The 15627-nt window shown below is 45.9% G+C and overlaps 1 protein-coding gene and 2 long non-coding RNA genes across 13 annotated transcripts in view; 1 reads left to right on the plus strand and 2 right to left on the minus strand.

The window, feature by feature from the left end:
• LOC147359077 (uncharacterized) overlaps window positions 1-2108 on the minus strand; it is a 49394-nt gene extending 47286 nt beyond the window's left edge. For all 11 annotated transcript variants that reach the window (XR_015140520.1, XR_015140514.1, XR_015140515.1 and 8 more), the window contains exon 1: window positions 1716-2108. This is a non-coding gene — a long non-coding RNA (uncharacterized LOC147359077). The remainder of the gene's footprint in view (window positions 1-1715) is intronic.
• A 125-nt stretch (window positions 2109-2233) lies between these two features.
• Window positions 2234-15627, plus strand: part of SDC2 (syndecan 2) — a 122758-nt gene continuing 109364 nt past the window's right edge. Inside the window, exon 1 of the mRNA XM_086336015.1 lies at window positions 2234-2744. Within this exon, the coding sequence (XP_086192141.1) occupies window positions 2685-2744 (60 nt within the window). The 5' untranslated portion in view covers window positions 2234-2684. The remainder of the gene's footprint in view (window positions 2745-15627) is intronic.
• Window positions 2292-3819, minus strand: LOC147359079 (uncharacterized). Its single transcript, XR_015140524.1, has 2 exons — window positions 3482-3819; window positions 2292-3068 (listed from the first exon to the last, which is right to left on the minus strand). It is a non-coding gene; the product is annotated as an uncharacterized LOC147359079 (long non-coding RNA).

The following is a 15627-nucleotide window of genomic DNA, read 5'->3' on the forward strand; positions in this document are numbered from 1 at the left end:
GTCTGGAGAGCAGACTGGGTCTCTTTTGGGAATAGAGATGACATTTCTTTTGTATTGTTCATTGTCCTTTGGAAACTCATTTCAGAAGTCTCTCCATCTCAAGAAATTCTTCAACCCATGGATGAATTCTACGGAACCCACAGGTTCTGAAACCCAGAGACTGGGGTTTGAGTCTCCCTACTTGGAAGCTGCTGACTCTGCATGTTTAGCCAGACCCTTTTCTGTGGGGAGTGGTGGGAGTGGGGGTGGGAGGGGATGGGATACAGGGTATTGGTGAGGGGAGCTAAGAATATTTTCATCCAGGTTACAGGATGACAGTGGCCCTTGGACTGGCAGCCCTGCAGAAGTAGGAATGGCCACGTTCATCCGTGTTCAAACCACAAAGAATCCATTTTAAAAACACCGTCATAGTTCATTCTCCCCAGAACCAAGCAAGACCCAGACCCACATCGATCTACAGGTACCAGCTCAGTTTCTGTGGAATCAGAAACATCTGATGTTACAACTCCCAGTCTCCTGATATTTTTCTTTTCTGTCTACTCTTTCATTTTTCCAAATTACCTCTTGGCTGCCAACACCTTAGATTTGCCTGTTGGGAGCCTGGTAGTTGGGACTTTTAAACCAAAGAAGTGGACATCTCAGACTCAGTTCTCTTAACGTTTCCTCCGGCTCTCTGAATTTCTTTCTCTGAGATTTCTTCCATGAAAGGTTACTAAGACATTGTAATTTCTCACTTAGAGTATGAGTCTAATTTATCCCAAGTTCAAAATTTTTCACAGTCTAGTATCTGTGCGTGCTCAGCGGTGCCTTACTCTTTGTGACCCTTTGGACTGTAGCCGCCAGGCTCCTCTATCCATGGGATGTTTCAGGCAAGAATATTGGAGTGGGTTGCCATTTCCTCTTCCAAGGGATCTTCTCCTGCATTTCTTGTGTCTCCTGCACTGCAGGCAGATACTTTCACAGTTTTAGATCAAAGTTTATCCAAGAAATATATATTGTGTATTTTATGAAGTAGGAATGAGAATACAGTGGTGAACAAGACAGAAAGTTCCCTGGTTTCCTAGAGCAGGCATTCTAGGAGCAGAATGGCTCCATAATTCATTCACTTCAGAAGTCAGAGGGAAACATAATGCTAGAAATAGGAAGGAACTATGCATTTGCCATGTTGTATAGTGTACTATAGACCCAGAATTGAAAAAAAAAAAGACTTCACAACAAAATATTTCAGATCGATTACTTCCATTCAGGAAATAACACTTTTTTTTTTTTTTTTGCAAACTAGAAATTACTTTCTCTCTCTTTTCTTTAAAGTTCTCTTAAATCGGTAATTATTCAAGGTCTCCATCCAACTCTCATCAAATTTCCCTATTTGTAGCTTCCTATTTCTGTGCTGAAATGGAACCTATAAAATACCTTAGGGGCTTAAACTCTGTGAGGCAAAATGGTATTTAAGTCTTTAGTTGAAATTATAAGCTTTGAAAGTGTTGCATTTTTAATTTATGGGAGTATTCCTCCACTTCCTTTTTTGGGGGAGGGTGGTTAGGAAGAATGGGAAATACTCAATATACGTTTACTACATTGACTGTCTTCTCTTTTAAATACAATTTTCATTAACTGGAGACTTAGAAACACTTCACACTGCTTGCAGGCATCTGTAAACTTCGTGGTTCCCATCCCCCCCACCCCCCACTCCCGCCCCCAAAGCAGTTTCTTACCGATAGTCCAATTCTCGCAGGCAGAAAAGCTATTAATAAATACATATCTCGTTTTTCACCGATCTTTCTTCCAGAAAAGTGCAAGTGAAAAGGAAATAGAGAAGAAGGAGTACGCAGGAGGAGAGAGGAAAAGGGGGGAGAGACTAGGGGAGAAAGAAGCCAGAGAATGAAGGCGTAGCAGAGCGCTGAAGCTTGGACTGAGGACGAGCGGACCCAGCGCAGCCGCGGCGCGGAGCCGCCTGTGGCCACTGGTCCCCGGAGCTGCCAATCCGGGCGTAATCCTGGAGGAATTTCTCCCGGGTTTCGCTGGGAGTCACACTGCCGCCTCCTCTCCTCGGGCGGCCCGGAGGAGTCCGGAGAAGCCGGCTGGGGAGGGAAGAGGGAGGGAGAGGGAGGAGGAGGGAGGGAGCGGAGGAGGAGGAGGACCCGGGGAGGGAGGCGGCGGCGCGGGAGGAGGAGGAGGCGGAGGAGGGGCGCCGCGGCGGAGCCACTAGCCCGGCTCGGACGCGCTACTCTCCAGATACTCCGGGAGCTCCAGCCGCGCGGATCGCGCGCCCCCGCCGCTCTGCCCCCAAACTTCAGCTGCAGCTACATTCGAAGCCATCTAATTTATTCCTCAAAAAAATCAGAAACGGAGCAGCGACACAGGGAAGGAGTCCGCGGAGGAGTAAAACCACAGCAGAGCAACAAGATCCTCCGAGCCGCCTCCCCCGCCCGGAGCCACAATCCGGCCTCGGGAGTGGAGGAGCCAACAAGTGAGAAGGCGCCGCGGTCCCGGGGCGCAGCCGGAGGAAGCGGGCGCTCCGGAGCCCCGAGCCCCCCGAGTCCCCTCGAGCCCCCCGAACAGCGATCGCTGCGGCAGCTCTGCTCCGGATCGTACTGCGCGAGCAGCGCCGGGCGCTGGGCGAGAAGCTTCGTGTTCTCCCTTGTTGCAAGCGGGCGGCTGGGAGCCACCGGTCCCGGAGGAATATGCGGCGCGCTTGGATCCTGCTCACCTGGGTCTTGGTGGCCTGCGTGTCCGCCGAGTCGGTGAGTTGGGTCGGGCGGGGGACGCGCGCGCCTTTTAGGGTGCGGAAGCCGAGCCGAATCCGCAGACCCCGCGGGGAATTGGGGAGCGCCCCCTGGGGGATGCCCCTCTAGCCCCCCGCTGCCAGACGTATCGCTGGGGATCCCCCGGGGATCTAAGGGACAAATGCGCTCCACGCCTTCTCCCCTTTCCCTTCCCACAGAAAAGCGCCTCTCGCCGAAGTTACCCTGAGGTCCCCCGGGATGAGAGCGAAGGTATTGCCGTTTTGTCGAACCGCGGAGGCCGCTGAAGAGGTTCCCAACTTATTCACCCTCCCGCGGGTCTTGCTGCGTGGCCGAGAAGGACCGATGGGGAAGGGGGACGAGAGAGAGGAAGCATGCATAGGGCTTCGAAGGAACTGGTCCCCCGCCCCGCGCGCTCCCCGAGACTAAGGGACGGCCTGGAAACTTTGGGGGTCCCTTCCTCCGTGCACCCTCCCCCCGCGCCCCCCCCCCCCCCCACTCCCGCCCCCCGCGCCAGCTTCCCTACTGGATTGAATGCAGGTTCTGGGAAGATGGGGCTAAGCTTTTTAAGAAACCCACAAAGTGTCCGGAGAGGAAAGTTTGCAAAAAAGTTCTTTTGTTTGATGTTCCCAGTGGCTGGGGCGAGAGAGCAGACACTACGGGGTAACGCGACCCGCGGAGGCGCGCAATCCTGGGTCCTGCTGGGGAGGGGCGGGGGGAGTGCGTGGAAAATGCACCTGAAAATGCCGGGGTGCGGACCCTGGACTCGCAGTCCCGGCGACCCGTCCTGCTTGAGGGTCCAGGGGACTCGCGGGCCATCAGGGGCGGGAGGGCATCTCTTACGGATCGCGTTCGAGCGCGGCAGCTGGGCGAGACGGCGGTGCGGGTGGCACTGCGCTCGGCCTCGGGTCGCCTGGCCGCTCGCAGCCTGAAGCTTCCAGCCTGCCGCGCTGGCTCTCGCGGACCCCGGCCGGGGTGCCCTCAGGCCCGGGGGAATCTCTTCTCCGGCCCCGGCTGCGGGCAACCCAGCCTCCCTCCCCGGCCTTGGTGTTGGGAACTGGGTTTCCTCTCCTCTGGCTCGAGGGTTGGAGCTGGTTTCCCTATGACGCCCAGTGAGCGCCCTCTACAGGGAAATGCCTCCTGGGCTTGCTCTTGTGCCTGGCGGCCCCTACCTGGGCGCCCCGAGCTTTGTCCGGCTGGGTGGAACCCCGAAAAACCCGCGAGCCCGTCTGCAGCCTCAGCGCGGTCCGGGGCCTCGGGTAGGGAGGACAGCTGTTTCTACCCTCCTCTTGCTCCCCATACCTCCTCCCTTGGCTACTTAGCAACGTGTCCATTTCTAATAAACCGGACCGTCCCTTCCAAGACAAATCATGTCATCTTAAGGGGTGGTTTTGTGAGGTCCCCCTCCCCCCCCCCCCCCCCCCCCGCTCGCCTTTGGCGTGTTATTCTTCCCTTCTCTCCCGGCCCCCTCCTTTTTTTTTCCTTTTAAATTGATACGATTTAGGATTGGGAAACCTCTTTGGCACCTAGCAGCCGATGTGGCATTTATCATCAGTGCGGAGGGGCTCTGGGTGTGCTAGCAGGTCGCCAAACGTTACGCGAGATTGGAGAGCGTAGACTGAACACATGAAAATTTGGGTGCTCCTGCTGGCTGTAGAGCTCCGAGCCTTAACGGCATTTCTCTTTGGCATACGATCGTTTTTATCCGTTGGGATTGGTAATCTCCCAGCCAGTTATGAACTTTGGCTCTTTGCACACCAAAAGAGACATTCTCTGTTTCTTTCAGAAAATCATTATTGCTCATCTTGTTGCAAAACAGGGCAAAGGGAGAACTCTATCTAAAGGTTTTCTGGCGAAGCCTTCGTAAAAAGCTGTGCTGGGCTAAGGAGGTCCCTTTTTGCTGAGTCCTGTTTGGAGATTTGCTAGAAAGTGTTACTATTTGAGGATTCTACAGGAAGAATCCTGGGTTTTTTCTTAAATCCAACAGTGATTCATAAGGAAGCTTTTTGGCTGAACTATACCTGTCTTCTCCCGTGACACCCTCCCCCCTTCCCCAACTCTGTATCTTTGGGTTTTTAGTATTTCTCATTTCCAGCCAGAATTGGATGTGTTCCAAATAAGGTGTTTCACTGTGGTAGATACCATTTTCAGGAATTGGAATATCATTCAAAAGGGTGATTAGAGATTTTTAAAATGTCAATTGTAGCATGAATGAAGACTGTAGCAGAGAGTCTTTGTGAGGGAGGCAATTTTTCTCAAAAGCAGCTGTTTCAAGGCCCAGGAAGGCCAGTAGTTCATTTAAATAACTTTTCAGTCTCTATTTGTTTCAAGTGTAGCCGCATAAATGAAAGACTTCATTTTTCAACATTTTAGCCATTCTAGTACATTATTTCCAGTACTTTGCATTTTAATGGGAAAACTGCAACTGTTTTCCGGGGAGTCAGAAATAGTGATTGTCTGAACTCAGAGCCTCTCTTTTATTGGAAGGAAAAGTATCTGCAGTTAGTGCATTCTTGAGTTTTATACCACGTTCAAGGGGGAAAAGAAAAGGAGATTCTCAGCAACTAAGGCTCAAGGCTATCTGTCTGTGGAAAGGAACCAGTGGCCCTTGGTTTCTGCATGCTGGAGACAGCAGGGAGAGCTTGGTCATGGCCGTGCATTTATACTTCCCACTGACCATGCGAGGGGAAAGACTGACGGAGTGTGGCAGTAGTGATATGCTGCTGTTTTTCTATTAATTTTTTACATGATTGTTTAGAAATAATACATTGCAGACTGCTATAAACATGTAATTTGAACTGGAGATATATTTAAGAAAAGGAAGTGTTTTGAACTAGTGGAATTTTATACCCATGCTTAGATGTGTGTGAATTAAAAGGAACTGTCAAATCATTTGGACCCATGCATTACCTCTCATGTATTATGAAAGGCAGGCATTGGAAAGTTTGCATTCGAAGGAAAAATTAAATTGGAACCATATAACCTTTTGCAGTTCCTTGAAAAAATAAATTTTGGCTGCTCTAGTAATGTAGCTAATTATACTTGCTAGGGAATCTTAGAGGAACAAGGGCTCTTTCTCTGTTAGTTGGATTTTAGCAGTAGGTAGATGTCTCTTAGGAAGGAAAGATCTTATTAAGATCAGGCCTGTGGAAGAATGGGTGTCCATGGGAATTTGAGTATACCCTCCAACTCCTACTTCTGGCACCTGGAACGTGTAATTTTGATGGTGGTTGCCGTTTGAGGGACTGCGTAACGTGATTAAACACGTGGCATCTTGAGTAATCACTAGTTTGAAAAGGATATCAAAAGATCATCTAGTTTTTTGTTTTTTTTTTTTTTCTTCCTGGGCAGAACTAGTCCTCAAGTCTCCAGAAGCCCCCCAGTGACCTCACTAGCCAACTTGGGGCCAGGAGTCTACTCAAGTTGGCAAAGCCCAAGGTTGACCTAACCACACAGAGCCTGGCCAGCTGTGCCATTAAGGTTTATAGGGAGTCCGGTTAAGTCACTGTGCTATCGGCCTGTCTGCTGGCAGGAATCTTGGGTCACAAGAGGAATGTCATCTGAGTTTAGATTCTCACGAGATTGTGTCTCCTCCATTGCCAAAAATCAAACCAGAAGATCTTGCCCATCGTTTTCTTCTTGGTAAGACAGAAGACCTGCTGTTCATGCCACTGTCGAAGGTACATTCCTGTATTTCAGAACCACCTGATTCTTTCATGCACCAGAAGCCAAATAAAGTCTTAGAGAAAAGCAAGAAGTAATGAAGAACTGGCTTGTTTTTGCAGAAAACAAGCTACTCTTTTTTAGTCGCCTCTGCCAGTACCCTCATCTTAATTCTAGACTTTCAGATTTGAATCTTGAAGTCAGGTCCCTGATGTATTCATAGTTGTTGATTTTGTGACCAGTTGACCACTGAATGCACCGACATGTTGTTCATTCCGTGATATTTATTCAGCATCTACCAAGTGTTTGGCGTAAAGGCATGAGCAAACCGGGCAGCCCCTCTGTCTTCTTGGAGCTCATATGTTGGTGATCCAGGTAGCATTCCTTTTCACGTTTTTCTTTGTTGGGGCCTTGCCAACATGTAAAGCTGACCTGGTGGCTCAGGGGTAAAGAATCCACCTGCCAGTGCAAGAGACTCTAGTTCAATCCCTGGGTCAGGAAGATCCCCTGGAGGAGGAAATGGCAACCCACTTCAGCATTCTTGCCTGGGGAATCCCATGGACAGAGGGGCCTGGCAGGCTACAGCCAGGGTCGCAAAGAGTCAGACACGACTTAGCAACTGAACAAGCCAGCATGTTTCCCATGTTAGCAGCCATGTCAGCGCCCTTCCTGACCCAAACATTTATCCTGTTGGATTTATTTAAAGGATAAATCAAACAACACCTGCTCTTTGATTTATCCTGTGCCACTTTGTGTTCCCCTTGTTACCCTGGTATGGAGTCTAAGTACCTCTGCCTTTCCAGGTGGCACTAGTGGTAAAGAACCCGCCTGCCAATGCAGGAGACATAAGAGACCTGGGTTCGATCCCTGGGTTGGAAAGATCCCCTGGAGGAGGGCATGGCAACCTACTGTAGTATTCTTGCCTGGGAAATCCCATGGACAGAAGAGCCTGGTGGGCTACAGTCCATAGGGTCGCAAAGAATCGGACGTGACTGAAACCAGTTAGCACAGCGCTCAGCACAGTTAGCCACCACCCCGGCCCCCATCACTCTCCATCACGTCTCCCCACCCTCGCCACTGGCCTCACCTTCATGAATGCTCCCTGGACATGGCGACCTCTTCAGTGTTTCTCCTTTTGAATTCTGTTGATTCATATCCATGCTCCCAGGGAGCCTTTTATGATTGATCTAGCCATATTTTTTCCTCTTTCTGTAAATAGTAAGGCAGACTGATAATCCGAATCACTGAACGTATGTAAAAAATAAAGATTTCAGGGCCTTCTAACAATTAGAAGCCTAAAAGGGGGTGGGTAATCTGTATTTTTATGAAGCATCTCAGATGATGCTAATAAGTAGCCACAGTTGGTAACCACAGGTCCAGTCACACACTTTATCCCTTCTTACAAGCTATTTTGTATTAGTTCTGAAGCTCCCCCTGAGTAAGAACCTGTGACCCTGAGGGCCAAGATAGAGACAAAGGACTTGGGATGGGGAGATGCTGGTACTTTGTTGCTTACTTCCTGTTAGGACTTGGACAAGATACTAAATATTTGAGTCACTAAAAAAAAAAAAAATACATATGTGTGCATATAAATTGCACTTGAGAATGCCTTTATCACAGGACTGTTGTGAGGGTAAAATGAGGGAGCATGGGAATGGTACCTAAGGTACAGAAAATAATAGTATTTTTTCTTTCTTGGGCTCTGTTTTCTTGGCTATGAAATGAGAGATCCATATTTGATGTTCTTGAAGCCCCTGAGCCCTCTGAGGGCATGGAGATTGGCCCCATCTGAGGAGAGGGCCCTTGTTTCCATAACTTTGACCCCTGCAGTAAACACCTGTTGATGCTCCATATTTAAGCGCAGGTGCCCACGGCCTGGGAAGTTGGAGTCTGTTAGACTTGCTGACGCTCAGCTTTGCTGTGGCCCCTGAAGATGGTGTGGTCTGGAATCAGCTGAATCCACCAGCCCCGGGGGAGGACCTGGGCTAGTTTGCTGCAAGTTTTGACTCTCTCAACCTCAGTTTCATCAACATTGTAGTGTTGGTGTGAAGAATAAATGAGTCCAGTGCTTCCCATCCGTGTACATTCCCGCTTCGTTCCGTGTCTGACTCAGTGTCCTTCAGTTGGATCAAGTTCCTAGCAGGGAGAGAGTTACAGTGGCATCATGTGCTTGAGTGCCCCTGGGCATCTAGAATGAGATGGCATGGGAGGTGAGGCGTGTTGGGGAGCTGTGAGTAGAGATAAGAAGCATTTTGATTCTTTAAGAGTAGAAATGCATGGAAGAATTTCTGGGGTGATTGCCTAGAGGGGTGATTGGCTCTGAGTAAGAAAGGATTCTTGAAATAGATGATGTATGTCTGTTTTTCTCTGGTGTCTCAAAGAGTTGATGGGACTGGAAGAAAGCCTTAAAATCATTGGAGAATACTCCATTTGAATCAGCAGAGTGAGGCCAACTGGTATACCTGTTAGTGCTATGTGAGCCAGGTCACAGTCTTAGACTCCAAGCTATAGAAAAATGTTATTAAAAATGAGATATGTTTTCACATTTCTCTCCTCTGCTGTTGAATCTCTTCTGTGAGAAATGTCACAAAGATGCAGTAGTTGTGTCCTTTATAAAGCGTTGTGACATTTATTGTTTCTTCTTATGATTATACAGGTATATTAAATATGAATAGTACAGATGTTTAAGGAGAATGTACAATGAATAGAGTTTAGTCTCATGGTAAGAATGACACATAGAACAAGATACCCAGCGAAAGGAAAATTATTTTTTAAAAGTTCTTGTCAAAAAAGAGTAAGTTAAAAATGTATTTTTGTACAATTTATTGTTAAGTATAAAGGCAATAAAAGTAAACGTATAATGTTGAAGGCAAAAGTGATGTTTTGCACACACGTAATTAGCAATCATAATCCCTGTGGGACCTCAGCTTTCCCATCTGTAAAATGATGAAGTGAACTAGAAGAACTTTCTGTCTTTAATATTTATCTTTTTCTATATGCTTCAGGGTATAATTGGAGCAATGTTAAGATTAACCTAATCAATAAGTAATTATTAAGCTCCTGCCAAATACTTACTATTCTATTACTGGAGCAAGGAATTTATTCATGTTACAGAAAAGCAAGTCATTTCTGCTAGCTGGTGGTAATCAGTTAACTTGAGCTAGGTATTCATCATGTACTAGGATTACATACATCACTCTAAATATTCAGGATCTAATTCCCATGTATGTTCTCGTATAAGCCAGTGTATTATAGCCTCAAGAGCAGTTAATGTGATAGAACTCACTTTCATTCTAGAGGGAAGACAGCATGACTTGTTGATGTAATTTGGAAGGCTTTTTGAAGCGTAAACCACCGAGGGGATCTCAGGCTACTCTTTTGGTTTCTGGCCTTGGCCTTCGTTTGCAGAGACAGGCCTTTAACTTCCTTCCCTATGGGTTCTTTCTATAGCACCGGAGCCCAGCATCAGTGCTGTGAAGACAAGAATCTAAATGAGCAGATAGTAGAGTGGCTCAGGGCCTGGGCATTGGAGTTAGACGTGCCTGGGTTAGAATCCACTTACTGTGTCACCTTGGGCAGGTTTCTTAACCTCTCTGTGTTTAGTTTCCCCATCTGTAAAGTGGAATATCCAAAGATAGGGTCTTAGGACTATGTAAGACAGAATACACTGGAGCTTTTAGCACAGTAGCGTGTCTACACTCTATGTCAGATGTTAGTCACTAGTATTCTAATTCCTGGTTTTCCGCCTCTAAAGTGTGGGGATTTGACACACTATATGGGCTCATCTGATAAGTTCTAGTCCAGAGAGCGGCCGAGAATATGCATGATAGAATGGTTTTTCATAGCTGGGTTCTTTCTCTGACTTGGGGAGGCCTAGCTCTACCCTGCGGAGAAGGCAATGGCACCCCACTCCAGTACTCTTGCCTGGAGAATCCCATGGACGGAGGAGCCTGGTAGGCTACAGTCCATGGGGTTGCTAACAGTCAGACAAGACTGAGCGACTTCACTTTCACTTTTCACTTTCATGCATTGGAGAAGGAAATGGCAACCCACTCCAGTGTTCTTGACTGGAAAATCCCAGGGACAGGGGAGCCTGGTGGGCTGCCGTCTATGGGGTCGCACAGAGTCGGACAGGACTGACGCGACTTAGCAGCAGCAGCAGCTCTACCCTGAGATATTGGGGCCATTTTTGTATTGATATACTCAAGATGCTGTGGATTTGGTTCCAGGCCACCACAATAAAGCAAGTATTGCAATAAAGCAAATATCACAATAAAGCAAACCACATGAGTTCTTTGGTTTCCCAGTGCATATAAAAGTATGTTTATACTATACTGTATTTTGTTATGTTAAAAAAAGGCAATGTGCATTATCTTAATCAAAAATACTGCTAAAAATGCTAACCATCATCTAAGGCTTCAGCAAACTCTAATCTTTTTGCTGGTGGAGGGTTGCTCGATGTTGATGGCTGCTGACTGATCAGGGTGGTGGTTACCAAGGGCTGGGGTGGCTGTGGCAGTTTCTTAAATTACACAACAGTCAAGTTTGCCACATAGGTGAACTCTTCCCCTCATGATTTCTGTGTAGAATTTGGTGCTGTATAATCATTTTACTCACAGTAGCACTTCTTTCAAAACTGAAATCAGTCCTCTCATACTCTGGTGCTGCTTTATCAACTTAGTTTATGTCATATCCTAATCTTTTGTTTTCATTTCAAAAAGCTCTTTGAAAGATCAAAAAGATCTATGAAGATATTCATAGCATCTTCAGGAGTAGATTCCATCTCAAGAAACCACTTTCTTTGCTTATCCATGAGAAACAACTCCTCATCCACTGAAGTTTTATCATGAGATTGCAGCGGTTCATTTACATCGTCAGGCTGTGCTTCTAATTCTAGTTCTCTTGCTATTTTCATCACATCTGCAGTTACTTCCTCCACTGAAGTCTTGAACCCCTCAAAGTCATCCCCTTAAAGGGTTGGAGTCAGTTTCTTCCAAATGCCTGTGAATGTTTATATTTTAATTCTTCCCATGAATCACAAATGTTTTTAATGGCATCTAGAATGGTTAATCCGTTCCAGAAGGTTTTCAGTTTACTTTGCCCAGATACATCAGAAAAATCACTATCGATAGCCTTACAAAATGTATTTCTTAAATAGTAAAAGTTGAAATGATCCATGGGCTGCAAAATGAATGTTGTGTTTGCAGGCGTGAAAACAGCCTTCATCTCTTCTCTCAGCAATCACCAGGTAAATTGTCAATGAACAGTAATATTTTGAAAGGAATCTTTTTTTTCCTGAGCAGTACATCTCAACAGTGAGCTTAAGATATTAAGTAAACCATGTTGTAAACAGATGTGCTGATCATCCAGGCTTTGTTGTTCCTTTGACAGAGCACAGGCAGAGTAAATTTAGCATAATTCTTAAAGGTCCTAGGATTTTTGGAATGATAAATGAACACTGGCTTCAACTTCAAGTCACAAGCTTTATTAGCCCCTAACAAGAGAGTCCTTTGAACTTTGAAGTTAGGCACTGACTTCTCCTCTGTAGCTATGAAAGTTCTAGATGACGTCTTCTTCCAATAGAAGGCTGTTTCATCTATACTGAAAATCCGTTTAGTGTAGCCACTTTCATGAATTACCTTACCTAGATATTCTGAATGGCTTGCCGGAGCTTCTACATCAGCACTTGCTTCTCACCTTGTACTTCGTGTTACAGAGATGGTTTCTTTCCTTAAACCTTAAGAACCAACCTCTGCTAGCCACAACCTTTTCTTCCACAGCTTCCTCACTTCTCTCAATCTTTGCAGCATTGAAGAGAGTCAGGGCCTTGCTCTGGAATAAGCTTTGGCTTAAGGGAATGTTGGGTCTTCCCTGATGGCTCAGTTGGTAAAGAATTCACCTGCAATGCTGGAGACCTGGGTTTGATCCCTGGGTTCGGAAGATCCCCTGGAGAAGGTAAAGGCTACCCACTCCAGTATCCTGGCCTGGAGAATTCCATGGACTGTATAGTCCACAGGGTCGCAAAGAGTCAGACACGACTGAGCAACTTTCACTAAGGGAATGTTATGTCTGGCTTGATCATTAAACTTTTTCTATATCAGTGATGAGGCTGTTTTACTTTGTTCAAATTTGTGTGTTCACCTGAGTAGCACTTCCAGTTCCTTCAAGAACTTTTCCTTTGCATTCATAACTGCAAATGTTGGGCACAAGAGGCCTGGCTTTTGGCTTCTCTCAGCTCTAGACATGCCTTCCTCACTAAGCTTACTCATGTCTAGCTTTTGATTTAAAGTGAGAGACTCTTCCTTTTACTTGAACATGTAGAGGCTACTGTAGGGTTATTAATTGGCCTAATTTCAATATCATGTGTCTCAGGGAGCACGGAGGCCAAAGGAAAGGGAGAGAGACAGGGAACCGCTGGCCAGTGGAGTGGTTAGAATACATACAGCATTTGTTACGTTTGTTGTCTTCTATGGGCAAAGTTCATCCCCAAAACAATTATAATAGTAACATCAAAGATCACTGATCACCATAATAAATACAGTAATAATGAAAAAGTTTTCAAAATGTGAAACAAAGACACAAAGTGAGCAAATGCTGGGTGGAAAATGGCATAGACGGACTTGCGAGATGCAGGGTTGCCTCAAACCCTTCATTTCTAAAAAATGCGGGATCTCTGAAGCACCATGAAATGAAGTATGCCTGTACTCAGCCTTTTCTCTAAATGTGGGCAATATCAGAGAATGTGTCATTGATTATTTCTGGCCCATGATAAGTTTCTCCAGTAATTTCATCTCTACAACTCTCTCCAAAGGAAATAATTGTAGCTGGGTAAATGTATTTATTGAAGCTTTACTTACGATAGTTAAAAAACTAGAAACAACCTCAGTGTATAATACTAGCTGCTGCTGCGTCGCTTCAGTCGTGTCCGACTCTGTGCGACCCCAGAGACGGCAACCCACGAGGCTCCTCCGTCCCTGGGATTCTCCAGGCAAGAACACTGGAGTGGGTTGCCATTTCCTTCTCCAATGCATGAAAGTGAAAAGTGAAAGTGAAGTCACTCAGTCGTGTCCGACTCTTCTCGACCCCATGGACTGCAGCCTACCAGGCTCCTCCGTCCATGGGATTTTATAGGCAAAAGTACTGGAGTGGGGTGCCATTACCTTCTCTGGTATAATACTAGAGGAATGGTTAAACAAAAGATTCTGAGTTACACATTAAATATCATACAGCCATTAAAAATGGATTTGAAGAATGTTTATAACTTGGAAACTGTTAATAATAGAAAAAACTCTGATATACAGCTGTATATAGATGACTGTGTAAATCAACTTCAATTTAAAAAAAAGCTATACAGTAAAACCCTGATTATCTTGAATAAATTTGTATATATCTATACATATATGTTGGAGAAGGTGATGGCACCCCACTCCAGTACTCTTGTCTGGAAAATCCCATGGACGGAGGAGCCTGGTAGGCTGCAGTCCATGGGGTCGAGAAGAGTCGGACACGACTGAACTACTTCACTTTCACTTTTCACTTTCCTGCATTGGAAAAGGCAATGGCAACCCACTCCAGTGTTCTTGCCTGAAGAATCCCAGAGATGGGGGAGCCTGGTGGGCTGCCGTCTCTGGGGTCACACAGAGTCGGACACGACTGAAGGGACTTAGCAGCAGCAGCGTACATATGTGTGATGGTAGTCGTGGCTTAGTTGCTAAGTCGCATCCGACTCCTGCGACCCATGGACTGTAGCCCGCCAGGCTCCTCTGTCCGTGGGATTCTCCAAGCAAGAATACTGGAGTAGGTTGCCATTTCCTTCTCCAGGGGATATACTGTGTATTTATGCATCCACAAATCTATGCATATAATGAAATTGCATAGAACTAAATGAACACAGACATAAACACAAATGAATGCAGGTGAAACAGGAAATCTGAGTAGGAATGGTTGATTGTATCAATGTCAGTGTCCTTGTTGTGATGTTCACTTTAATTTTATAAAATGTTACCATTGGGGGGAATTGGGTAAAGGGTACAAGAGAAGTTTCTATATTATTTCTTACAATTTCAGGTGAATCTCAACAAAAAAATTGAATCTCAATTTCAGGTGAATCTCAACAAAAAATGTGAATCTCAATCAAAAAATTGCATTAGAAAAGTGGCACCAGACCTAGGTGGTTTTACAAATAAGTTCTGCTGATCCTTCAAGGAACAGATAATTATTCCAAAGCTTAGAGAATGACAGAAGACTGTTCTTTCTCATTTCATGAGGTTAACATTATGTCAAAAGCAGACAAGTTAAGCACAGGAAAACAAGTGTTTAGGCCAGTTTCAATTGTGATCATAGATGCCAAAATTTAAAGTAGGATTTATCAAACTGAGTATAGAAGCTTACTGAAAGAATAATAATGAGTTCAAGTAGGGCCGGAGAAGGCAATGGCACCCCACTCCAGTACTCTTGCCTGGAAAATCCCATGAACTGAGGAGCCTGGTGGGCTGCAGTCCATGGTGTCGCTAGGAGTCGGACGCGACTGAGCAACTTCACTTTCACTTTTCACTTTCATGCATTGGAGAAGGAAATGGCAACCCACTCCAGTGTTCTTGCCAGGAGAATCCCAGGGACGGGGAAGCCTGGTGGGCTGCCGTCTCTGGGGTCGCACAGAGTCGGACATGACTGAAGCGACTTAGCAGCAGCAGCAGGGTTTATCCAAGGAATGCATCAACATCAGAAGAGCAGTGCAGTCATTGACAGTTTAAGGGAGATAACGATATGATCATCTCAACAAAGGCAAAAAAAGCATCTGATAAAAGTTTACAAAAATGTTAATGTAAGGGTCTAGTATATGGTTAAATGAAGACTTACTGTAGAAGGCTTGATACATCTGTGCTGAAGGCTCAGTTCATTTGACATGTTTAGGAACCAGAAGGGCCACTGTTTACTGAGTTGTTAGGCAACAGTCTCCACTTGCATGGCTGACAGGTGTGTGACATCGCAGTAAGTATGGGTCGTAACATACATAGATCTGACTCACGTGCTGTCATACTTCTGGTGCTGCCACATTTCCCATGTGTGCCCACCCAAATGAAGATAACACAGGAGATGATATTGCAGGTTTTGGAATCAAGTATACTGTGGTTCAGTTTCTGGTATTACCACCTGAAAGCCATATGACCTTGGGGCGCAATTGCTTATCATCTCTGAGCTCGTGGGTTTTTTTTTTTTT

Source organism: Bos grunniens, chromosome 14, assembly GCF_055505025.1.
Source record: "Bos grunniens cultivar Pamir isolate PY7600 chromosome 14, Bosgru_T2T1.0, whole genome shotgun sequence".
Lineage (NCBI taxonomy): Eukaryota > Metazoa > Chordata > Mammalia > Artiodactyla > Bovidae > Bos > Bos grunniens.